General features: G+C 46.4%; 1 protein-coding gene across 1 annotated transcript; it reads left to right on the top strand.

The window, feature by feature from the left end:
* The first annotated feature begins 535 nt into the window (after window positions 1-535).
* On the top strand, window positions 536-22,419 carry LOC139109852 (neuroligin-1). The gene is made up of 8 exons (XM_070669235.1): window positions 536-1,077; window positions 4,098-5,593; window positions 13,027-13,173; window positions 15,867-16,055; window positions 16,820-17,076; window positions 18,234-18,380; window positions 19,056-19,480; window positions 20,441-22,419. The coding sequence occupies exons 2-8, from the start codon at window positions 4,786-4,788 to the stop codon at window positions 21,534-21,536; spliced, it is 3,069 nt and encodes a 1,022-aa protein (XP_070525336.1). The 5' UTR covers window positions 536-1,077; window positions 4,098-4,785; the 3' UTR covers window positions 21,537-22,419.
* The last annotated feature ends 2,231 nt before the right edge of the window (window positions 22,420-24,650 follow it).

Here is a 24,650-nt window from a genome sequence, read left to right as displayed (position 1 = left end):
CAGCCTCTTCAGGCAGCTCTCGCTCGTGCGCTTCTCGTTCCCGTATGTGAAGAAGGACAAGCGGGAGCGAAGGGTGGCGTATGTGAAATGTGGTGGGTGCCGAAGGCGCAGCGACGGCGGCGGCAGCCGCGAGGATATGGAGCACGAGCCGGCGGCGGCCAGAGAAAAGATGCTGCGCGTGCAGCGAGGAAGAAGCAGGATGGAAGGTTTTCGACGTGGGGGTGGCAGAGGCGGCGCGAGGGGTTGCAAGAGGCTGTAAGCGAGAGAGAAAACGGGATGAGGAGAAATAGAGAAAGAGAGTGAGAGAGAAAGAGAGAGAGAAAGGGAGAGGAAAGCCGGAACGACCCGGGGGTTGCCGTGGTGCTATCGACCGGGCCGCTGGTCGGAATCAAACCAGGCGTCGGCGCCGTGGCTGTCCCGGCTTCCTCGAGTGCCGGACCATCCTCCACCACCACCACCACCACCACTGCCGCCGTCGCCACCACCAGCGGCAAGAGCAGCAGGCACCAGCACCGCCACCTCCGCGGAGGTCGCACGGCTGCTGGCCCTCGGCGCGTTAGTAGTTCCCGGGACAGACAGTCGATCGCGCGCACGGAGGGTGCGGGTCGTCCTGGGGGTTGTTGGCTGTGGATTCGGCGGTCGGTCGGCTTGGTTTGTTGGTTCGCGGCAATCTCGCTTGCTCATGCAGATCGCTTGCGGTCGTCCGCGTGCCGCGTCGCGATTCAACAGCTGGCGAGAAGGCGCTCAGGCGGAAGAGAATATGTCGACCTGAGGCGATTAAACATCTAGCTCCCGCTTTATCGCGGTCTAACGACGCTCCAGGCAATCTGGACCGCGGCTCGGATCAGTAGTAATTGGTGCCGTTCTCGAGACGTCAGCCCCGGACTTTTAACGTGATGCCAGCCGCGTTGAATGAAGCGACGCGTTGCGTGTTGGTGCGTGTAGTGCCAGAGCGGTAGAATCGAAATTACTTGGACCAATGCGAAAGTTATCCGACCGAGAGTATCGTCGAGTGAATCATTCTGCGCTATGTGATATGAGAAGATATTCCCTAGATAAGGAATTGGATGTTTCTCGGTGCGTTCTCCATTTTTTTTTAAAAGATTATCCCATAAATGGAAATATAAAAATACTGCTCTAAGAAAAAAAGTTTGACGACGTTGATTTAGTAAGAATATATTTTAGGTAAATGACCATTCAATTATTCTTTCAGAATTTTACTTTTACAATTTTTTAGCAAATTTTAAATATATGGTATCGATGTTAGTTTCGAGATTTCAAAAAATTCACGTATCGTTTTTGATCAATACATATTTGAGTTTATCGCATACAGATATATTGCAGAAAAGAGCAAAGTTTATCAGCAACATGATAGCTGCGTCACAAACTATAATTAATTCTTACCGCAAAAGATAGATAGTAATTTCTAATGTTTCCAGATTTTATTGACTACGTTTCAAAGATTAATAAATATTATTATCATATGCAAAAATTTAAATAATTTAATTAATTATCTACAGTTTTAGAGGCAAGATTACATTTTAAAGAAATTAATTTTTTAAACTTGTTTCTTTTTTTTTTGTAATATATAAATTTTCGGTCATATTAAAATCGTTATATAAAGATACGGAGTGATATACAGGAAAGAATTGAGAGATGCAGTCACGATAGTGAAGTTAATCCTCAATTTCGAAGATTGGGGGGCTCGTAATTTTGTAAAATGGATCGCCATCAATTCTCTTTGACTCATCCATTTCTTGCAGGATGCGCTCTCGTTGATCCGTGCAAAAATGTCACGCCGGCACTCGCGCAATTTCCGCGATAATATATCGGCGTTTTTCGCGAGAGATCCGTCCCCTCTTCCCTCTTCACCCTATCACATTGTCGTTGCCGCCTCGATAATTCCCCACGGATTCTTCTCCGTAAATCCGGAAACTTCGAACTTATCGTTCTCGTCTGTGAATTATTAATCGCCTGGCCATTGCCACTCGCTCTCGCAATTAGCGCGAGCTCTGGAATTTAATTTCGCCCACCAGATTGTCGCGCTTATGATTCGGCATCGGCATTCCGTTTTTGCTTGTTCGCTCGAACGCCGTGGAATTGGAACATAATCCGCCGATAGTTTGCTCCTCTTTTCGAACTTGCGAGTTTGCGTCGGCATCGCGCGGCTCGGTCGACGAAAGACCCCCGGGGAATCCGATCTGCAAAGTACTTAGGAGACAAGTCAGACTAACTCGTGAATCGGGAATAGCCGCCCCGGCCATGCAGTCCGCTTTGAATAACGAAAGTGCGAGGGAGGGAAAAGAAGAAGAAAAAAAAAATAAAAATAAAAAAAATTTATACTAGCTGCAAATTAACCCGCGAAGTAACTGCGTCAAAAAGGCATTGAATTAATCAGGTTTTGTTTAACATTGAAATCACAGATATAATATATAATTAGCATTTGAACTTTCAAATAACCATTTACGCGCCGCGCCATTTACATCCAAGTGAACTTTGCTTTTCATAATTCTGAAGTTTCTTTCACGAGCATGAATAGCATTTACAAATAACACCAGAAAATATTACACCGGCCGTGATTTATATTAATTCCGCGGGCGGCCGGCATATCATTAAACTGATGAAAGGCCAAATGGGTGTTATAGGGCGAAGGGAGTGTAAATAATTAGCATCTTCAGTTTTAATCCACGCTGATTGCATTTACCTCTCGTTTGTTCCTCGCCGTTATATATAGCAGCACCTATTCGTCACCGTCGAGAAAGCAGATGGTTCTCGCTTCGGCGTGCTCGCCTCAAGTTTCAGAAAAATAAATGCGCCGGGCGCAAGAAAATGTCGGCGTTAATATGGCTTGTCTTAGCAATTGCGCGCACGACGAAGTGCGGGACTATTACGTCGTTTCGCCACGTAGGCGGGACCTCGCGGAAAATATTTCCCCTCGCGTTCAGAAAAAGGGCATTGTAACGGAAGAGCGCGGTCGAAACTTCGTGATAATTTAAACGCCGGACTCCACCCCCTCTCTTCATCTCTCCGGGCGAAGGGGTTGCAATGTACCGAAGCCGTAATGTCGAATGCACAAAAGGGGGGGGGGCGGGCGGGGAGTGTGTAGTTTACCTCAAGTTGTAAATTGCAAATTCTCGCATAGCCACAGTTGAATGCTATCGGATTTCGCGCTATTCGAACAGCTTGAGCAACTCATTCGAATCAAACTACATCGTCATTGCAATTAATTAGATTTTGTCGGGTGGCCGGCCGCGTGCGCTTCGATTTTTCATTACCTTCCCTCAATGTATATTAATTACTGATTTACCGAACGTAAATTTCAAGTCCGCCGTCGCTGAATTCACGAAAATTCGATCCAAAGGGTCGATGCATACATCTGCATATTAATGCGCAATCGGAATGGTCAAATTTGCGCTATTACCACAATGGGGTCAGTTTTCACCGCAATAATATATGGAAATATATATTATCACGGATTGAAAAGCAAAATATCTACTTTATTTCTCATTGCGTTAGACATAGCGAATATATATGTATATACGTAAAAAACAAAGTCAGCTCGTGTTTCAAACTGTGTGTCGCTAATAACCGAGCGAAAATCAATACGCTAAAAATTAGACGTTTCGCTCTATCAGATATAGATTTACTTGTTAAAGAATACATACGTCGCTCAGACGTTATATCTTAAAAATAGAACGATCAATGAAGCGGGAATTGTTAAGACACGAAGAACAAAGAATCTTTGAAAATCGCCGAATCGATTCCCTGCCTCGAGACAGGGGGAAGGGCCCGGAGAAAGGCACATCGTTGGGGGCACACACGCTTCACGCATGATTGTCTTCTTGAAAGTATATCGAGCATACATTTTTCCGGCTCGCCGGGCGGACGGTAACAATTTTCGCGCCATTTGTTAGCAAGAGAAACATCTGTCCGCTCGGGGGCTCCGTGGAATTTCGAATCGTACGGGAGGGTGATCTTTCTCAGGTTAATAAGTTTATTATACCGACGTGTGACCGCGATCGAGTTAGCCGGACGTGACGTGAAATTAATTTCTAGAGAAGCCGCGTTAACGAAGTGCTCTTTATGCGTTGTTGCAGCGTGTGGCGGCGTGCGGCGTGGTGAGACCAGGTGGTTTCCGGTGGGAGACGGAGACCCGGAGACCGAGGAATCGCCGTTGGATGTACGCGCTTCGAGGACGTTGAGATATCGGCGACTCCGAGGGCGGCGAGTCGGATTATCGCATCTCCGGGCGCCGATGATTTCGTCAGGCTCGTTCACTGCCGACGATCCGAGCAGCTGGTCGATCGTCAACGGAGTGCGGCGCGCGGTAACGACGACCGGTCGCCAGATCGGTAGCTCAGCGTCTACGCGGGCAACGTACGCATCTGAGAATGGAAGTGAGAGTTTGCACGGAGCCGATCAGCAGCAGAAGCGCGATAGTAGCGAGTCGCTATTCTGAATTCGAGACGGCGGACAGGGAGCAGGAGCCGCTTGGAGGGCGCGGGACTGGAAGTGGCGGTAAGCCGTACCGGAAGCTGTGGGAGTGGGTGGACGGTGACGACGGAATAAGAGTAGTGGCGGCGGAAACGCGAAAGAAGGTGCAGGAAAGCAGGCGCAAAAAATTGTCGACGGCGGCGAGGACAGAAGGACGAGAAACAGGCGAGAAGGCGACGGCGGCAAACGGGAAGGAAAAGCGGAAATCGGAAGAGGAAAGGGCTCGTCCACAGGCAGGAGGGCCCCACAGATGCGGGGCCCGCAGGGGCCAGTCCGCGGCGGCGTGACGCGATGCGGACGTCCTCCTCCTCTTTGCCGAGGAAGAGGAAGAGGAAAGACCTCTCGCCTCCCGACACCGTCCCTCTCATCGTTGACTGGCGGTCATCAGCTAAGCATGTCCTCCGGCGATCGTATTCTCCGCAACTCGATGTTATTATACGCCGTCGAACGCGACGCAAGGATCTTCACCGAGACCGAGATGCTCTCTCGTTGCGCCGTCAGAATCCCGAGAGGCTGGAGGGTCGGCAAACAAGTGAAATTTTCGGCGAACGACGCTGGTTGCGGGAAGAGCGGAAGGAAAGCAGGTGCGACAGAAGGTACGACGAAGGAGATAAGCGAAAGCGACGACCAAGTGCGAAGGATATTGTGGACAACGGGGACCTTCGCAAAACCCAGTCTGACGACGGCATCGCCAAAGGCGTCTTTCTGCTGGTGCTCCTCTGCGCTCAGTGTTGCCTGGCGGGTACCGAGGCGCTGGCCGGCACTCAGAAGTACAGCACGAGAACGGTCAAGACCCGGTACGGGATGCTGCGGGGCATCGAGGCCAGATCGTCCACGGCCGTTGAGACTTACTACGGCGTGCCGTACGCGACGCCGCCGCTCGGTGCGTTGCGCTACATGCCGCCGGTCACCCCAACACCCTGGCGCGGCATCAAACTCGCCGATACTATGCCGCCGGTCTGTCCGCAGCGGCCACCGGTACCGGACGAGAGCCTACCGCGGCAGAGACAGGCCTACCTCAGGAGGCTGGTGCCCGTCCTGGTCAACCAGAGCGAAGACTGCTTGTATCTGAACCTCTACGTGCCGAAAGCTCCTCACGGTAAGTCGCTCATTTAAAAAAAAAAACGAAAGTAAAACGAACAGCAAATTTTACCGCTGCTTCTGATTACTTCTTGTTTTGTAGAAAATAATATACTCCCTTGCAGCTTTTTGAAAGGTAGGAAATACGTAATTAAACAGTAGTCCTATCGTGACGTATGAGATAGATTAAAATGTAAAATAGAAAGTCGTGCAAGTTAAAATAAAAAAAAAAAAAAAGAAAAAAGAAAAAGGCATAGAAATGTTTAAATTAACGTTACGGCATGTTTTCCTTTGCATCGCCGGGAGAATAATGTTAAAAGTTCGCGGCAGTGTTTCAGATATATTTCGTAAAACTTATTTTCCACTTTCTCGATGTGAAGGGCTCGTATTTGAAATCCTAACCAAAATTCCCGTGAAAAATATGTGAAAAACACGTGAAGCTCCTTGCGACATACTGTTTCGGGAATTCAGGCGCCATACGGTCCATTGTACGATACAAAATTCGTCGCGGAAATATAAGCCGAAACTTTTTCGGAGCGAATAAAGGAGTGTATCTTTCAATGCAAAGTTTCGTGATCTTTTCGCGAGGGTCCATTTCGGAACGTTCAATTCTAGGGGGATTAGCTAACTTTAAAGCGCGTTGCTAACCACCAACAAGGGAAGGGAGGAGAGAGAGAAGGGCACAATTTCATTCCGCGATGATTTGATTAGCGAAGCGTTTGGAAATGCGTTATGACACGTGACAATGACATCGCACGCGTATAATTCCGTGCGACAAGCAGATACGTGGCCGCGAATTTTTTTTTTTTTTTTATCTACCTCATTTTCCGCGCATCCGCGAGCTTTACAGATTCCGCAGAAACTTTTGCAAATAACATCTCGTTTCCGCTGAAATTATTCAGCCGCTCCGGATTTCTATTTCTAGAATCACGATTCATCCTGCGACTCTCCGCTGGAGACGCGCGGCTGTATTGTACAAAACGACGTCCCGTAATTCGGTCGAAAGTCCGAGCAGCGCGAGGCGTAACGAGCTCCCTTGAAGGCAAAATTATCCATCCAGAAATTATTACCTTTCCTCATATCGCGAGGTACCTAAGTGCTATCGCCCGCATTCGGAATTTGGATGAACTTTTCAGCACCGAGAGACGTGTTGACCTTAATTGCTTGCTTAAGTTTCTTGCTGATGAAAAATACAGAGGAGGAAAAGGATGCGGAGAAAGAGAGAGAGAGAGAGAGAAAAAGCGAGACCTTTGAACTCGCCTGACGGTATTAGGTTGCCTCATGAATGATCCATGCGCGATATTACGTGGTATCACGATCACCGTCTGCTGTGACGTGTATATCTTTCATTCCGCTCTTCCAAATATTGAAGCGCAAGGCAAAGATTGCGGGCGCGCTGTGAACAATTCGTTTCCGCCGGCGCTGATTTCCGGTAGGTTGTCGCGAGCTACTTCGATAAGGCGCGCGTCGGTCGGGCAAGGGCGGAATAAAGGGAGTAAAAAAGGAATAAAAAAGTGGGCCTCGTAGGGCGCGAGCTCGACGCTGCAACCTTCTAGAGTCGCGATTTCGCGCTGTCGCGATGCTGGTTTTCCTTTGCAAGAAAACTACTCCACGCTCCTAACGTTTTTTTATTTATTTTTTTTTTTTACTTCTTTCCCCTACTACGTTTTTCTCCGAGCGTGGGGATGAAGCGGGAGCGGGTGTTCGTAACAAAAGAGCGGATCGATCGGCTCGCGGAGACGCTTTTCTGATTGCGAATACAGCGCGGGAGGACTTTCAGATGAAGTGTAAACGCGAACCAATATACGGATCATAGATAGATATAGAGATCAACGGCGGGAATACATCCCGCGATAAATTCTCAGATGGGGATTTCGATCCGGATTTGTTGAATTCTGTAATATTCCCCGCTGTGTGTACAGCGGACCTGACCCAGTTTCAGCTCCTGAAACAGTTTGGCTTTGCGGTGCTGCAAGATAAATATGTCTATTCCAATTTTCGCTAAGACAACGCATGAATGACGCGTGCACCGGAGAGAAAACGTCTATCTCTCTCCGCGTGGGGAAGATTTGTGCATCGCGTATTAACCGGGAGGGGACGTGAATCGACGCGAAAAATATGCAGCTGCCCGAGATAACGCGGGTATCGGATTAATTAAAAGCGAAGGCGCGCGAGGGAGAGAGCTACGTGGATCTTCAAGGCGCGATCGTGGATCGGAGATAGCGCACGTATGGGAGGCTAGATAGGGAGACAGAGACGCCGAAGAATCTCCACGGCGCGAGATTCACTCGCGATTTTTTTTCCCCTCCCCGCACTTTTTGTTCTATGGGATCTCGCTCGCAGAGAGGAGCCGCTATTATGCCGTCGAATAAAAAGCCGTAACTACCCGACGTTTCAGCCGGATTAAAGAGAACGAGCCGTCCGTTGCTTCCTTCGCTATCGCGCGTTGAATCCTCTTGCAACTTTTTACGGGTAGCGAACGCTTTTTCTCCCGCGCTTGTCTCGCTGACGGCGCACGGGCGCGCAACACCGTCGCCGCTATCATCGCCGCTATCGTCGCTGCTCGCGCGTAAGCAGCTTAGTTCTCGATCCTCCGTCTCCGGATATCGTCGCGGAAAATTCAGCCCGGGTAGGTTTCGACTCCTTCGGCGACCGCGCCCGCGAGCGAAATGCGTTGCTGACACGCTTTATTGAGACACGATTGCAACATTGAAACTTCAACGAAACGCATTTTAATTCCGATCGCACCGATGACGCCGCTCGGGACTAGGAATCTAGAATATTATTATATGTATGTACATCCCGAACTTGGTACGCGACGTAAACAGGGGAACCAACTATCCCCGGCGACGGGGAGGCTCGATCCCGACCTCGCGTTCGCGTCTAAAGTTTCGTTACAGCATTAAAAGTGTAATTTGCAAACAACTAATAGAAGTTTCGCGTTGGATGATGAGCGAATCATGCGAAGTTACGAGTAACACGTAGACAGCGCGAGATGGAATGCGCGGTGCATCGTATATCACACGGAGCTCGTGCTTATTTCAGCAGCATGTCGTTTATCCGGCGGATTGAGAGCTCTTTCGTTTTAGATCATCGTCGCGAAATTATTCTCACGGTTATATCTCATTTATTATTATGTAACGACAGACGGCGATTCGTAACTCGGGATGATATCGTTCACGGAGACGCGGTGAACGAAGAAGTTGACTTCACGACTATTTCAACGTGTTTGCGATTATAAATTTATTTAATACGAGAGTAAAAATTTTATTTATTATAATTATTTTATTATTTTAAAAGGGAGACGTAAAAACAGAATTTTTTTTATAACGTTAATGTTCAAGAAAACCTTTTTTCTTTTTTTTTTTTTTTAATTACCGACTCAATACGCAATTTAGTACACTGTGCGTGCAAAAGAATTTGCACGCCGAATATTGCATCCATTATTAACTTCGATGTACCACGAGATTGTAACTCGTGGATACATTGCGGTATTTGTCGGTTAAATTAATTATTTGTAGTTTACCTAATTAACCAAAATAAATTAATATAATTAATGTATGAATGTATATATAAATTACATTTAAAGGAACGGAAATTTTTAAAATGCCATGTAAGGTACATACATCTGTAATTTATTGCTGAAGTGAATAATTACAAATCAGGTTTTTTTTTTTTTTTAACGTAGAAGAAGTAAAAGGCAAACGTTTAGGCGCATTAAAAATAAGATTTATGGGGCGTATCAGCGAATAAAAAAAGTAGCTACGATCTGCAATTAATTAAAATGAATGTGTGATTGTACATTTTATTTGTACCATTAACGTCGGAATTTCGCTTAATATGATCATGATGTGAAAAATTATTAAATTTCGTGTGGTACATGTATCGATCATCTTTTTCATTAACGTCAACTGCTCGGTGAACGTTATTTCTTTGTGACGCGATCACTCAGAGAAAAATTTGACACCGGTGGATTTAATACAATACTCCGCGGCAATATACTTCGATACGCGGAGGAACGCGCCACGGTGTTGGTGAATACGGATCACGTAAAAATAATATTCGGAACACGGCGGGAGGACGCTGCCGCGGGTTCATCCGGCTGTCGTTTCGCCGATCGAGCGGCGCGTATCCCCCTGGCTTTGTGCGTATCCGCGTGCCTCGCGTGAGGAATCCGCGTCGCTGTGAAGAAGAATGAAAGAATAAAGCGCACTTTTATCTGGGAAAATGATGAGAAAACCAGGGTGCCTCGGCGGCACAATGGCGAGGCCGATGCTGCATACGAGAAGAAATGAAGCGGACCGAAGGGATCCGAGATATTGGAAGGACAAGATAAAGCGACGACGAAAGAAGTAGAACGTGGGAGAGGAAGGGTAAGAGAGAGGGTGGGACAGGGAAAGAAAGAGAAAGAGATTACTGTAAAGGAATGCAAGTGTAAGGATGCGTTGCATCCTCAATTCCGTAGTGCATTGCAGTCGATTATTTGATTCACGTGAGAGAATCTGCAAGCACCGCGGGAGTGAGGTGGCTTCGTATCGGATCGACGTTCTTCTCGTCTGCCCGCCACGACATTAATCTCGAGAGGAGACACGATAATGAAGAGGACTTTCCAAGTGTCGACATATGTACATGCGCGTTACGATCGATTCTTTAATCTGTTCGCACTTAAGGACCGCGATCGAAGACCGATCGTTATCGACAGTGGACGTACAATGGAATCAGAATCTAGAGAAGCTGATGGAAATTTTAATTAACCGTTCCACTTTATCAAGCTTTTTTAATTGTGCGCACTTAAGCTGCCTAGGGAAAGTATTTATTTAAGGAAATCCGACTCCGAATATTTTTTTGCTTTTTTTTAAAAAAATATGCACGACGTATATCTTGATGATATAAATAATTAAAAATTAATTGTACTTAATTTTTGTAATATAGAAAAATATTTTAAAATTATACATTAAAAAAAATTTTTTTGTAATACTTTACGATATCTTTTTAAATATAATAAGCATAATTATAATTATAATTAAGAATATGTTTGTAAAAAACTTTTACAATACTCATGTGACAAAAAAAAAAAAGTATAACTACGCACATAAATATAACTTTAAAAATTCATGAAAGCGTAAATTAAAATTTATAAAGTAGGAGATATCATATGGAATTTTTCGAAACCTCGATTTTTGCCCGCCTGGTGTTTATTTTTCATCTGGTTTAAAAATTTGAATCGTTTTTTAACTTGTACATGAATTGCAAAAACATTTCTCTTTTCATTTGAGATTAATTGCAAGCAAAAAATATCAATTGCTCTTCAATTGAGAGCAATTTGAATTTTATTGGACGATATTACGTATCTTTATTTTATACGTATGTAACCTTCGAGTTTTTTTTTTTTTAATCGTAAGTACACGTTGGAATCCTTTAAAATTGCTGTTAGTTTACGGTAACGACTACGCGAGCTCTCGTTAAGACCTCGAGATAACGACCTTTTCGCATTAAGTGCAAACTTTAGTGCCTGATATATGCCAGGTCGTTCAAAAAGCTCCCTCATTTCCGAATCTCCGCTAACTTGCTTATGAATTTATTGGTCCCCCGTATCTGCTTCTCCCTCTTTTCCAGCATGTTATATAATCGTGTTACACGCCGAGTTGGAACGTATGCAGAGGCCCGGGCGCTGCGGGCTTCGTACGTGCGGAACCAGAATTTCACCCATCGCTTGCGATGGAAGATTATACTTCTACCATTATCATTCTGAAAACGATGTAAAAGACGAAAAGGAAATAATTTCCTTGAAAGTTCTTCCGATAGAAGTAAATACGTAAAATAGCCCGGCGAATGCGTGAAAATTTGGTAAAAATCTTAACTATCCAAAGAATACTTTATTCTCATTTAATTAAAAAAAAAAACTCTGCGAAACACGTTGTACTAGAGTCAATTAACAAAGGGGTTAATTAAGTAGCATTTAGAAAAAATTAAATGTTCGAGTTTCATGTTGCTTATAAATATCAAGATTAAAAGAACGCCGGCAAATCTCGCGTCGATGATAAATAGCCTGGGGAACAACTAAAGTGACGGTGTATTGGTACTTTGCGTTCTTAATAATAAAAAAAAAAAAGAAAAAAAATATATATATAATTTATGAACTTCTGTGAAGAACGACAAAGATGAGTCGATACTGAGGAAGCAATAAAAAGTGCCGTGTCGCTCGTAAACGTTTTGAGATACGATCGCAAACAGGCGGCCGGGTAGAGAAGTAGGTTTTCGCAAGCTCCCAATGGAAAAGTACGCACGGAATCACGAGGACGGTGTGTCTCGAGCCCGTGTTCGCCTACTCGTTCACCTACTTAACTTTCTGTCGTCTAGCGTGCGCTATCAGGATCGCAACAGGTGTCTCGCCTTGCCATCACTTAGCTCGGCATGATAGTTCGTTCCCGGGATGATTATATTTCGATCGCCGTTGCGCATTACGGGGAATATGACGTCGCGATTGATAGAGACAGCTGCATTACTCCGGCAGGAGTTAAGAGGGAGTAAAATGCAGATTTTATGGAGAGTCACCCCTTCAAGATTTACGTATAAATCGAGATTTTTCGCTCAAGTTGAGCTAAACGCTTCGTAATTTACAACACGCGAAATCCCTTTATTGAATTGACATTTTGCCTATGCATTTAATATGTCTGCAAATATATTACATAATTATTTATTAGTTATAAATATTACGTACAAATATATATCTATATATACACGTCGTTATAATTATTTTTAATATGTATAAGTAAATATTTTATGTGCAATTTATTTTTTAATAATTTATCGTACATTACAGAGCGCGCGACCTGCGCGTCATTTACTCTTACTTCTTCTAGGTAAAAAAAAAAAAAAAAAAAAAAAAAGAACTGTTTAACATTTAATATTTTTTCGCACCTACGAACCACGAATGTACGTGCATATCTTACATGGCAATGGCTTTCGTTCCTTTAACTGTAATTAAAGTTTTTCTTTTGGCATTAAATATATTCTTTTTTTTTTTTTAGATTGATAACGTAAAGTACAAATAATTATTTAATCTTTTTTTACAACGCGTTAATTTACTTAATTTATTTAAGTACAGGCGAGATATATAAAACAAAGGCCGTCGGCCGGTCGGCCCATGGCCTCGTTCTGCGTTACTACTGCATTCCTTCGCCGAAGGTTGAGAGCATGTCTCACGCAAGTAGCAGAGCTCCATACGTGCTGAAAATCATTACACATTTAATCAACAATTAATCTTTAAACGGAGTGTATTTATAAAACACTTGAACAGTGCGATAACGAGACGTAATTAAGTGATTATGAATCGATGCGATAGTGTCGTGGAATATGTTATCTGCGTAATATTGTATTTTATTCGCGCATGCATCGTGCGCTTTGTGCTTGCAGAGAGATACCGTGGTAGAATGTTCTCTAATGTTGCAGGTAGCATTGCGGACTCGCTGCCGGCTCTTCTCCTTATTCACGGCGATTCCTATTCGTGGGGAGCCGGAAATTCATTCGACGGAACCGCCCTGGCCGCTCACGGACGCCTTATTGTCGTCTCCATCAATTTTCGTCTTGGCGTGCTGGGTAAGCTGGCAATACTTACTCGATGAAACAGACCGTCGCATCGCGATGCAAGACACGCCTTGCAGCCGTTCGCAATTATTTTATTCGACTGCACGAGCGTACGTCGCGATCGTTTGCAGGAAGACAAAGCAAAGCCCATTTTTAAAGGAATCCTTACTCGTTTCGCGTTGTCTTCAAATAAACAAATTTACCGAAGAAATGTTCTCTTAATTTTTTTTTTAATATTTGTTTTTTAATAAAAACGTGTTTCCGCGACAGCGCTAATGACGAAAAAATAAAATAATTTACAACCCGACTGTGTTTTGCTGGGAAAAATCGACTGGAGCAATTATTTTCTTGGGTAACAAAGCGTTTGTCGGCTGACTGACAATTTGACACCTCGATCAATACCCAATAAACGCGCACGCTGCGCCCAAGAAATTATTGTCTCGAGCACGGCGGCGGACAATGCGATAATCGGGCGGTCGCATTACTATTTCGTGCGCGGGGAGTTGATAGAAAGTTTCCGCATTATAAAGTACGCCGAGTTTACCGCGCTTTGTTTATTACACGGCGCGACTAGCTCTTTTGTTCTTTCGACAGAGTTAAAGAAATGATCTCATTATTCGTGGCAGCTAGGAGGAAAAGTTTGCCGAGATCTCGCCAGATTACTTTTCCGCGCAGTTATATATATGGAAACTCTCCTGCGGGGGTTGTTACTTCTGCGATAGTTGAGACTCTTTAAAAACACGACGTCAACTCGGATATAGGTAACGGGACAGGAGTGCGAGACCGGGATGCGTGTTTGAGAGGAAAAAAAAAAAGAGACAGAGAGAGAGAGAGAGAAGGGTGGTCGCGTGTGCATGTGCCAAAATTAAAAGCGCGGGAACAAAGGGGGAAAGAAACAAAGGGAGTTTAATGAGGACGAAGAAGGGGACGCGTAAGGCTAAGGGTGTTTTTGCGCGAGCGGATTTTTTCGCGCTCGTTTGAGGTGCGACGAACGGCTCTCGGTCGGGCATCTGCTAAATATCGTGCGCATAATTTAAACTGGAGCACTGCGGGAACGGCTGCGTGAAGTGTAATCGATACTCGCGTAATGCGAGGAGCCGGCGAACGGATCGGCCCCCGCTACCCGCGAATTTGCGCCACTCCCCGGATAAATCACATTTTTTTTTTTTTCTTTTTATTCGACTGACTCGTGAAATGAATTTTATCTCGGCATCGATCACTCGGTGAAGATAAGACCGCAATTTTGCGTTAATTAAAAAAGTATTATTCCGCGGCTTCACGCTTTATTATCGCCCGTCACAATGCGATCCGTGGTTATTTTTTCCGCGTTTTCCGTTCCCTCTGAAGGTCCGGCTTCTAATCACAAATTGATAAAACGATAAACAGCCCATTATTCGGAGGGTGTGCGTCCGTGTTTACAGCATCGTATCTCCCATTCATGAAGGAGAGGCCCAGGGCAGCCGGCGGAACAATTTTCGATATCGATACGCCGTATTTTCACCAAACCGGGAGCTGGTTTGGCGCTTTCCTTTGTCGGTACGCTGCAGTACCGCGTGCGTTTTGTTCATCGTTGAAACGAAACAATGCTCGCGGCGTTATCCAATACCGCACGGCCGGCCGATTCGATTCTTTTCTGTCTTTTTTCCCACCCCCATCCCCCCGTTACTTCACTTATTACCGGTGCTCTTTCATCGGTTTCGCGCCCATTTACGATTTTCACGCCACTTACGGCATAAATAAACCTTTAATTGGACGTCACGTTAAATAATATCAAGCGTATTTTTCGTCGCTTCGCATATCGCCGCGCTCTTTACACTTAAACAAGATGAATCTCGACGAGGGAAAGTGAAAATGCGTACAAATATGATAATTGTCGAGGAAACATTTACCCCCGCGTTTTGTGCGAAGGAAATGTTATTTCTCCCCAGCGCTAAACGGCAGCGAAAACATTTATTTTATATCACTCTCGCGAGTCATTACTCTGTATGACGTGATATTTATTTTTTTTTTTTTTTGCGCTAAATGCGAACGTAATTAGAGCTCCGGCAGATATACCCGAATGTGATTAAAAGGCGAATCGGATTGAAATGGAAAACTCTCCTCGCAGGCAGATGGCGAGGTAAAGTGACAAGCCCGTAGGTGGAGTCGGTACAGCAAATTGAAGCGGGCGGGATTGAGTACCGACGAGCAAATATTTAATTTTAATCCGGTTTATTCTACGAGTTCAGCTGGCTGTTCCTCTCTTTCTTTGTCCCGCAGTTACAATAGCGAAACGTTTGTACACGCACGCGTGCGGCTATCCCGGCTTCCTTCCCACGCCCGCGACGATAACCAACTTAGCGATAATTAATTAACTCCGACGTGCCTTTCGGCTGCGAAGCGGATACTAAAAGTGAGCGCGTCGAGTTTGGCGAAAGTTTGCGATTAACATAACAGAGTTTTGATCGTCCGGTTTGCGGAAGAAGAAAACCATCCCGGGAGGAAGACTCGTGCTCCCGGATACGGATCTCCCGAGTAAGTTCGCGCCCTTTCACGGCGGCAAGTTCCGCTTCTCGTTTTCGAAGTAAGAAAAGTCCGGGCGCTCGGTGTCGCTCTCAGAGAATTAGGCGAGGTCGAATATTCGAATGCCCGGCCGGTCGATCTCGTTCGGCCGGGCGTAAATGAGGCACGGCCTTTCTATTAATTCGGTCACGTTGAAACGGCAGGTTTCCTGAAGACCGGCTCGAAAGGGAGCGCGCAGGGCAATTACGGATTGATGGATCTGGTGGCGGGGCTTCACTGGCTGCGCGAGAATCTCGGGGCTTTCGGAGGTGATCCTGAACGACTGGCGCTGCTGGGCCACGGCACCGGGGCGGCCCTCGCCAATTTTTTAGCCGTCTCCCCTATGGCAAAAGGTAAGGCGTTTAATCGTTTTGCGGCTTGCGGCCGATCGTTCGCGCCCGCGGTCGTGACGGCCGGTTAACGTGCTGTCGGCTGCATCTCGCCGCGTCCATTTCGCGTGGAGACCGATGGAAAAGCGAGCCGCGAATCTGTTTGAGTTTCCTCTTTTTTTTTTATCTTTCTTTTTTTTTGATTTTTTGTTTTTTTTTTTGACAACGTCAGCACGCCTTGTTTTGTTTATTTATCGGAGACGCGGTTTGTTTTATGGTCCACGTTACTTTTCTGTTTTTATTTTACATCGCCTTCGAGAGAAAAAAAAAAGAATCGATGGCGTAGGAGCGATGAGGAGTCCCGTTTATTTCCACGGCGGGAAAACTTACGTTAATTAAGCTACACTACTCCTGCAAATTATAATTCCACTTGCGAAGGAAGGAAATTAATTTAATTACATTTAACGCTGATTGATAACACTGATCCGTCTGCAGAGAAACGAGCTAATTGAAGTTGATTTATTGACGCACTCGATACAGCGCTGGCCGAGCGCTCTTCAGTAAGAAGGGAAAGGCCGGAGGAAATAAAATTTAAACGAGGGTGGGCTCCAACCAACGCGGAACGGATAAGGGACTGATTTTCTGTTTGGGAGAAGACCGGGCTTTCGGTTAATGAAACTGCTGCCGGGGATTATTACTACCCCTGGAATAATTACAGATTTATCGGACATTCTGCACATTTTATTAGCTGCATTGTAATTAACGAGAATGTATTCCGAATATTTTAGAGCTGATCGGGAGAGTGATTTTGCTCGGCGGTTCAGCCCTTTCGCCCTGGGCGGTGCAGCGCGATCCGCTGGCGGTTAAGCGCCTCGTCACCGAGCAGACCGGATGCCCCGGTGACGTCGAGGCCGACGACATCGCACCGTGCCTTCGTCTGAGGAGCGTGGAGGAGCTACTGGCGGTGCAGCTGGACCCGCCGAGGTTCACTTCCGGGTTCGCGCCCTTCATCGACGGAGCCGTTCTGCCGCCGACGGTCAATCAGGTGAGACGATTCGGTCCACCCACCGATAATCAATAATCTCGGGACTGGAGAACGGCGACGCGCCGTTTCTATTCGCTTTACGATCCGCTCCGCCCGATTGCCTCAGTTTTACTGCACCGTTAGCTATAACGCCGCCGTTAATTAATCTTAATCGCGGCTCAGTCGATTGTGCTTGCCCGTTACGCGGCTTCGAATTTCGTGGCAAAGAAAGGGCTGGATTGCCACTTGAATCGAAATTAATGTTGATCACGACGGAAATCATTGCGCGTATCGCGGCCGGCGCACTTCAGCTCGGGTTGTGCAAACGACGCTGATATGACACTGTTATCTGGCCGTTTTCGGAACGCGGCGCGCCCGCCCGCTTTTGACGTTAAGCTATTTTTCATAAAATTTGCATTTACACCATCCCAGTTTTCTCGCGGAGGGTATCGCGCGTCCATTGTATATGCGCACACGTGCTGCAGGTACCGCGCTCGCCGTTTAAGCGCAGATTACGCGTGGAATATCCACCGCGATGTAAATAAATATAACGGCAGGTGTTAAATAAACATAGGGGGAGGGCGAGGGTGAAAACGCGACACGCGTTTCATCCGGGGACGATTACGGAGCTCCGCGAATGTTGTAATTGCATACGGATATTAGCCCGATGCCGACGGCCGAGCGGCGTATTGATTTTGCGCAAGAGCGAACGGGACGACAGGTAAACGATGAATCTGCTAATTGAACGGGCGGCCTGACGGATGACGGATCCGAGAATCGTAATAGCTACTTCGTGCATGCTCCATTAACTCATTCGTTGATAGTGTCTCTCGGTGCTCGCGCTCGTATCGCGACGTTAAGCGCGAATTCGGGCGAGATGGATGGAACGCGCGTGCATTATCGCAATCGCGATTTATTGCGAAGTCAAGCCTTTCCTCATGTCGTCTTCGCTGCAAAGTATACGTCGGCCGGAGCCGGCTTCGCGCGACGTTAAAAAGAAATCGGCTGGCGTTGGTGTGAGACTACGGGATGCGCTCGATTGGCAGAGATTTATCTAGCGATGCGCGAATGTCGAAATTAATAAATTAAAAAAAAAAAAAAAAATAGAGTTGAGAATTTAAATAAATCTTTGCTTCGCGAATTACTTGCGAATATAAAAAAGAAAATTGTTTATCTAGAATTTCCAGCCCACTGCCTCTTCTTCGGGACTAATGCCGATCGTGCCCGGCCCCGGCGCAGAATTCGCGGACTTCGGCGACCGTGATTTGCTCTTTGGTTTGACGTCCGAGGAATCTTGGGTAAATCTCACCGAGGAGGATTTACAAGTAAGTGGAACTCATGATTATCCGGGAAAAAAAGTTACATCATTCTTTTTCATCTTTAATTAAAAAAAAAAAATTATTGAAAGCTGAAAGAGTATACTTCCGATAAAGAAAAAAAAAAAAAAAAAAAATTTTCCCGAGTTCGAGATCGCAATTTCGTTTCGAGAAAATGTCTCTGTTGAGAGAATAAAAATGCTTCGGACTTTTTACTCTGTTTTTTCTCCCCGTCGCTATTATTAACGTTACGCTTTTATTTTTGTATCGATTTTATGAAGAAATTCATATTAGAGCGGAAGTAATTTTCTGATTAATGACCGAGCACTTCATGCATAATATGTAATTGACATCGATTGGATATAGTTTGACAAATTGACGAGCTTTACATGATTGCGTCGCAGGCCTGCGCTCGCCAATCGTTCCGGATATTATTGACTCTCCGATGGTCACGGCCACTAGCCGTCGCGCTATAATAGCGCGCGTTTGCTTTACGATTACGGCTGAATTAATAATCTATACGTGGACGTAACGTCGTCTGATCGTGCATGTAAGATCTTCCGGGGATTGCTCCGAATAATCGGCGCGATAAATTCGCAAGGCGCGCAGCGAGACGCGCGAGCGTTCGCGAGTGTTGCACTGCCGCGTCGTAAAACCCGGCGAAATTCTTCCTGCGCCTTGCAGAATGGCCTGAACGAGACGAGGAGGGACCGTATACTGCGCACTTACGTCCGGAACACCTATCGCTACCATTTGCATGAAATCTATTCGACCCTGCGGAACGAGTACACCGACTGGGAGCGGGGCGAGCAGAGTCCCGTGGCGATCTGCGAGGGTCTCTTATCTCTCCTCGGAGACGGTCAGGTCGCCGCGCCGCTCCTCAGACTGGCTCTACTGCATTCGGCCTCAGAGGGCCGCGGCTATTTCCTGCACTTTCAGCCAGGCGAGCAGCCGAGCCAGAAGGGCGAGGAAGTACCGTATCTCCTGGGTATACCTCTTCTGCGCGGCGAGGTCACGTCCACGCTGCCCGCCTTCGGCAACTACACCCTCGCCGATGAGAATCTGTCGAAGCTGCTCGTGCATTACCTGGCTAACTTCGTGAGGCGCGGGTAAGTCCTTGTCGCTTTATCTCTCGCTTCTCGCCGTCATCCCCCGGCGACGAATGTGACGCCCGACTGTTCGTCAAAGACAAGCTCTCCGGGGTCAAACGTAAAAGTATCACTTCCCAAGGATATTTCGAATTTAATTGTACGAATAATTTTTTTTTTTTCTTTTTTTTTTTTCTTTTTTTGCGAGCATCGCGATAAATTAATTTGCTCGGGAAGTTAAGTGTGCCGCTTAACTAACAATGTATTGAGACAAAATATTGCGATCGGCATTAATCGACGGCATCACGACGCGAAATAACCGGCGCATGGGCGCGAAAGGGTTAATCGGATAAGTGAACCTCTCTCGTTAATTCACCCGGTTCAAAGTTCTTTGGAACTTAAGCATCTCATACACTTCGATTACTCTCCGTGAGGGGAGTCTGAAGGTTGCTGGTGGTAGTAAGGGTAAAGTTACAGCTGCGAGAGGATTTTGGAGCCAAACTCCCGCAAAGGCCGTTAACGCGCTCAGCGAAAGCTCGCAATCTCGAAGTAGAGTAGACTTGTTAGTGGCAAAGACGCGAAGTGATTTTGGCATCTCTAATTGCGGATCGCCGGCTATCTGGATGATTAGTCTGTCATCGACACGACGGATTTTCACAGCGAAATTTTGCTTCCGGCGAATTCTCACATAGACGCGTAAGATCGTTTATTGAAATTTAACCTCCAGTTTCCAAGAGCTTTAAACAATTTGCTGCAGACAGAAAAAATATAATAATATATACATAATTATTTTAAATAAATAATGCTGCAATTAATTATGTAAAAAAATATATTTTATATTCAACTATATGTTATTCTGGATTTTTTTTTTTTTTTACATTTTTTTACATTTAGCAATGCAATAAAATAAAATAGTAACGCAACGTAAAGTGCAGATTTCCGCCCATTTGCCAAAGAGTCGCGACTCGCTCGTTGTTTTAGGGATCCGAATGGTGCGAGTCCCCTGTCGACGCCGTTGGAGAACGGTTTGCCGATGAGCCCGCCGTTCTGGGACTCGTACGATTCCATAAACCAACTGTACCTGGAAGCCGCTCACAGCCCGGAGATGCGCTCGCACTACAGGGGCCACAAGATGTCCCTCTGGTTGAATCTGTTGCCGCAGCTGCATCGGCCGGGATACGAGATCAACATGCGGCATCATCATCTCGCGGAGAACCCTGGCCTCTACGAGGGTCCAGTGCGACCGCAGAGTACGGCGGTGCCTCTGGCAGCACCCCCGTTGCCCATGCCGTCTCCCACGGAACCCTCCTCCATAATGACCGTGCTGTCGACCACAGAGTGCACACCGAACGCGACCGTCGCGACGACCATCACGCCTACCACCTCGCGAACGTTACAGATCTCGAATCTCGGCCCGGGTCCTAATAATCTCCTGCGCAAGCTCGCGTCGAGTCACTACCAGAGTTACACCACAGCCCTCACGGTTACCATCGCGGTAGGTGTGTTTTTACTGCTGCTGAACATCCTGATCTTCGCGGGAATTTATCATCAGCGCGACCGGAGCACGAGCGGCGGCGGATTATCGGGCGGGTTCAGCAACAAAAAGAAGGAGGAATTTTTGGAGGCCGGGTGCTCCGGCTTGGATACCTCGGGTAAGCAACGACTGCCGTCTTCCATGAGCCTGATGGACTCGTCGTCGTCGATGATGCCACCGCACAAGGCGAAGCTCGTGCAGGAGCTCGAGCTGCAGCTGCAGGAGTTTCAGTGCTCGCCGCCGCCCGGCGGCGGCAAACGAATCCTGGAGCCGCCGTCCTACAGCAAGAATCCGTGCATCCAGCGGACTCGCACGCCGTCGCCTTGCGTGGACGCTACTATTGCTCAGATGGACGACGTTCACAACGACATCAGCGGCCTTCACCACGACAGCGAGGACGATAACGAGGAGCTGCCGGAGCCGCCGCCGCCGCCTAAGGCCCCGGCGCCCAACGTTGGTCTCACGTGCCCTGGGATTCTGCGACAGCCCGGGACACCCGGTAGTGCGAAGAAACGTGTACAGATTCAAGAGATCTCCGTGTGATAAGGTGCGGGATCTCGGTCTCTTAAGGTCTTTGATGTTGGAGGACGCGGCTCACCGTGAACGAGCGCGCGGAACGAGAGGACGGCCCTGATCGAGATCAAGTGCAGCCGAGGAGCGCCTTTGAACTTTGATTATTATCGGAGATACACTTCCCGCGACGCGAGTGGGCTCGTTCTTCTCAGTTACTGTCGAGGCGAATTTCGTTCCTCTCACGAGATTATCGCTTCTCGTACGGGAACAAGTAGCGTGCTACCGCGCGTTTGTCGGTTAACTCGCGCGAGACGAGAGCGCGATCACCCTCGCGTTGAGGCGAAAGTGAACACGTATGCACGTGTTAATAAATCCTCTTCACGAAATCGTTCTCGATCTTGAAACTCGTTACGAACTGTCGAACGCTACTGTTCAAGCTCACGGCCCTCGTTCGAGTGATTATCGCCAGGAATAAATGCCGACGTCTGCGCGGCGTTTCCCCGACTGAAGAAAGTGAAACATAATTTTTACCCGCTCCAAAACGGAGCTGTACAGTGCCGTGTGTGCCCACGTGCAAACCAACAGCGTTGGAAGTGCACTTTATTTCGAGATGTTTCTCAGCGAGCCCTTCGGCTCCGCGTCGCTCAGCGCGATCTCGCGAACCCGCGGCGGGCAAAGTAAACGCATAAAAGAACACAGGAGGTTCGTAGTGGTCCCTTTGTATCCGAGACGTGAATCTTCGTCCGTCCATTCGGGACGGCAGCGTCTGGTGTTTGAAATTCACGGATCGGCCGACCCTTAGTTCGTTGACTCTTCGGCCGGCGTCCGATCCGGCCGTTGCGGCGCGCGTCGTACAAACGGGGGGATTGACGTAATCTCAGGAATAAAAAAAAAAAAAAAAAAAAAGAAAAAAGAAATGCAAAAGACATCTCGCGGCATACACGGTGCCCGTCATGGTGCTCGGGCTGTAATCCAGGCCCGAATCTTGCCACAATACTAAATGGAATTAATCGAGGAATTGGTAGTCTTGGGCTTCGACTTCTAGATTCATAAGGCGACGAGAGTGACTAGCCATTGATATGTATGTTCGTGTGAGAGAACGTGCGTGAGACATGAACGAGAGCGATGAAAGGGCGATAAGGGTAAGGATGAAATGAAATGAAAGAAGGAGTGGATAGAAAAAACTCTAGCGAGACACGCTGGCTTTTCGTTAGCGTAATTGGGCGTGCGTGTGCAACATTGTGCGAGGAATTAGAATACGTTTGACACAAGATAGGGCTAAATGGTTTAACGGCAACGAGGAGTATTTAAGGAGATACGGGTGACTCTTCGGTACTTGCTTTAAAAATGGACGTGTGATTTTTTTTTTTTTTTGTGAAATTGCACCGTGGAAGGAGTTCGATGCGCGAAAGTTTTAGCGCGCCATTGGAGGCGACTGCGTTATACACTCGAGACATCTTTACGATGTATACATTTGTCAGAAAGTATCGCGTTATGAGTTTTCTCTGACTTTAATAGTCACCTCAGACGAAAGAAAGAGGGGGAGGATCTAAGTCGCATTGTTTCAGAAAGTTATAAATTTGCTGCAACTTTTTGACGACCGCTATAAAAGAAAAGCGTTTAAATAAGAGTTTCTGTACGTTCGACCAATTGGAAATAATCGCATAAACGCTGTGAGTTATTATACGGCGGTATCACTTGATTTCGCGTTCGACTAAAGTTGATTTCTTTTCTCCTTTGCGCGCCGAAATTTTTATTCGTTTTCAGAAATTCGCCGGGGGACTGATTTAAAAGTAAATAAGTTCCGAAGTTGCTATACGTATTCGCCTCTCACTCGCAGTGAATTGACAGGAATTTCACGCAGCTCGAAATTTATTGCCGAGAGTCACTTGTATATTATAAATTTTTGTGCAATATTCGAAATATGGTAGTTGGAAACGCGAAAAGTACTTGGGTCCATTTTAATTTTTATATTTTTCTTTGGGGTGCTTAGACGCGTCGATCGGCCACTGATACACGGTCAACACGTTGACCCCGGTCAAATTTGTTCCGTACTCTCAACAAGAACTCTTTATCACGCCGGTAATTAAACAATTTTTTTTATCGCAAAACGATAGAGAACGGCGCGAAGACGTACGCTCGGCTTGTTTCACGGAGGCGTTTTAGATCAGAATTTAGCCGAGTCTCAAATTAACGAGGTGTAGCGTAAGGACGTCATTAGATATTGGTGCAAAATTTCCGGAATTGTTATTGAAATATAAATTGAACATTTTATATGTAAAATAACGTATACATATATGAGCTCTTCGGCTAGGCAAGGTTTTGATCTCGGTTTATATATATATATATATATATATATATATATATATATATATATATCGTCGCGTAACGCTTCGCGGCGAAATGCAATTGGAAAGGCGGCAAGAATTGAATCTCGACAGCCTCAAGGAACGAGTTCGTCGCGAGGGTATATCAGAGTGAAGAGACGGACGAGCGCCGTCGTCGCGAGCACCCCTACGACCGTAAGACTTTTCGAGTAAATGAGAGAGAGAAACCGCGCGAGGGGCCACCGTAAGTAATCTAACTCCTAATTAACCTAGTCGCGGGGAAACTTGCCATAATTGATTCGATTGCACTCGCGTGTGTTATCATTTATCCCGCGGGATGCTGACGATATCTAAGGATATATCGCCAGAAACGAGGGGTTGGGAGGAGGCATCGCGCTACAACAAAATCGAAGGGTTGTTCGAGCGATCCGCGAAACGCTTGGGATAACTAACAGTCGTTCCTCAAATTTGGACACGATCACCAAGTTAGCTTCATTTGCATTCGTAATTAATGCGGAAGTGGCTCGTTGTCATTTGTGCGACTAAGATTTGAACTCCGCGAGAGTTCTTCGCCGTCGCCGTTTCGCTCTTCCACGGATTCTCTAGTCGTTTGGCAACCTCGATTGGAATATTGAGATTTAACTTTTTAACACAACGGTGCGTAATTCGGAATCCGCGTATTTATATATATATATATCTCTGTGTTTTTTCGGGCGTTATTTCGTTCGTTACTCCGCGTCATTGGGATAACGTCATCCACGCTCAATAAAGATACGTTACATACGCGCAACTTTTGTATCATCCACTGTGACTTCAA

This window comes from Cardiocondyla obscurior, linkage group LG18 (genome assembly GCF_019399895.1).
Source record: "Cardiocondyla obscurior isolate alpha-2009 linkage group LG18, Cobs3.1, whole genome shotgun sequence".
NCBI lineage: Eukaryota > Metazoa > Arthropoda > Insecta > Hymenoptera > Formicidae > Cardiocondyla > Cardiocondyla obscurior.
This window is presented reverse-complemented; position numbering and strand designations above follow the sequence as displayed.

Coding starts and splice junctions, on each gene's coding strand:
- LOC139109852 (XM_070669235.1), top strand. CDS start 4,786: ATGCGGACGTCCTCCTCCTCTTTGCCGAGGAAGAGGAAGAGGAAAGAC. Junction 18,381..19,055: donor TCACCGAGGAGGATTTACAA/GTAAGTGGAACT, acceptor TGCGCCTTGCAG/AATGGCCTGAACGAGACGAG. Junction 19,481..20,440: donor GCTAACTTCGTGAGGCGCGG/GTAAGTCCTTGT, acceptor TCGTTGTTTTAG/GGATCCGAATGGTGCGAGTC.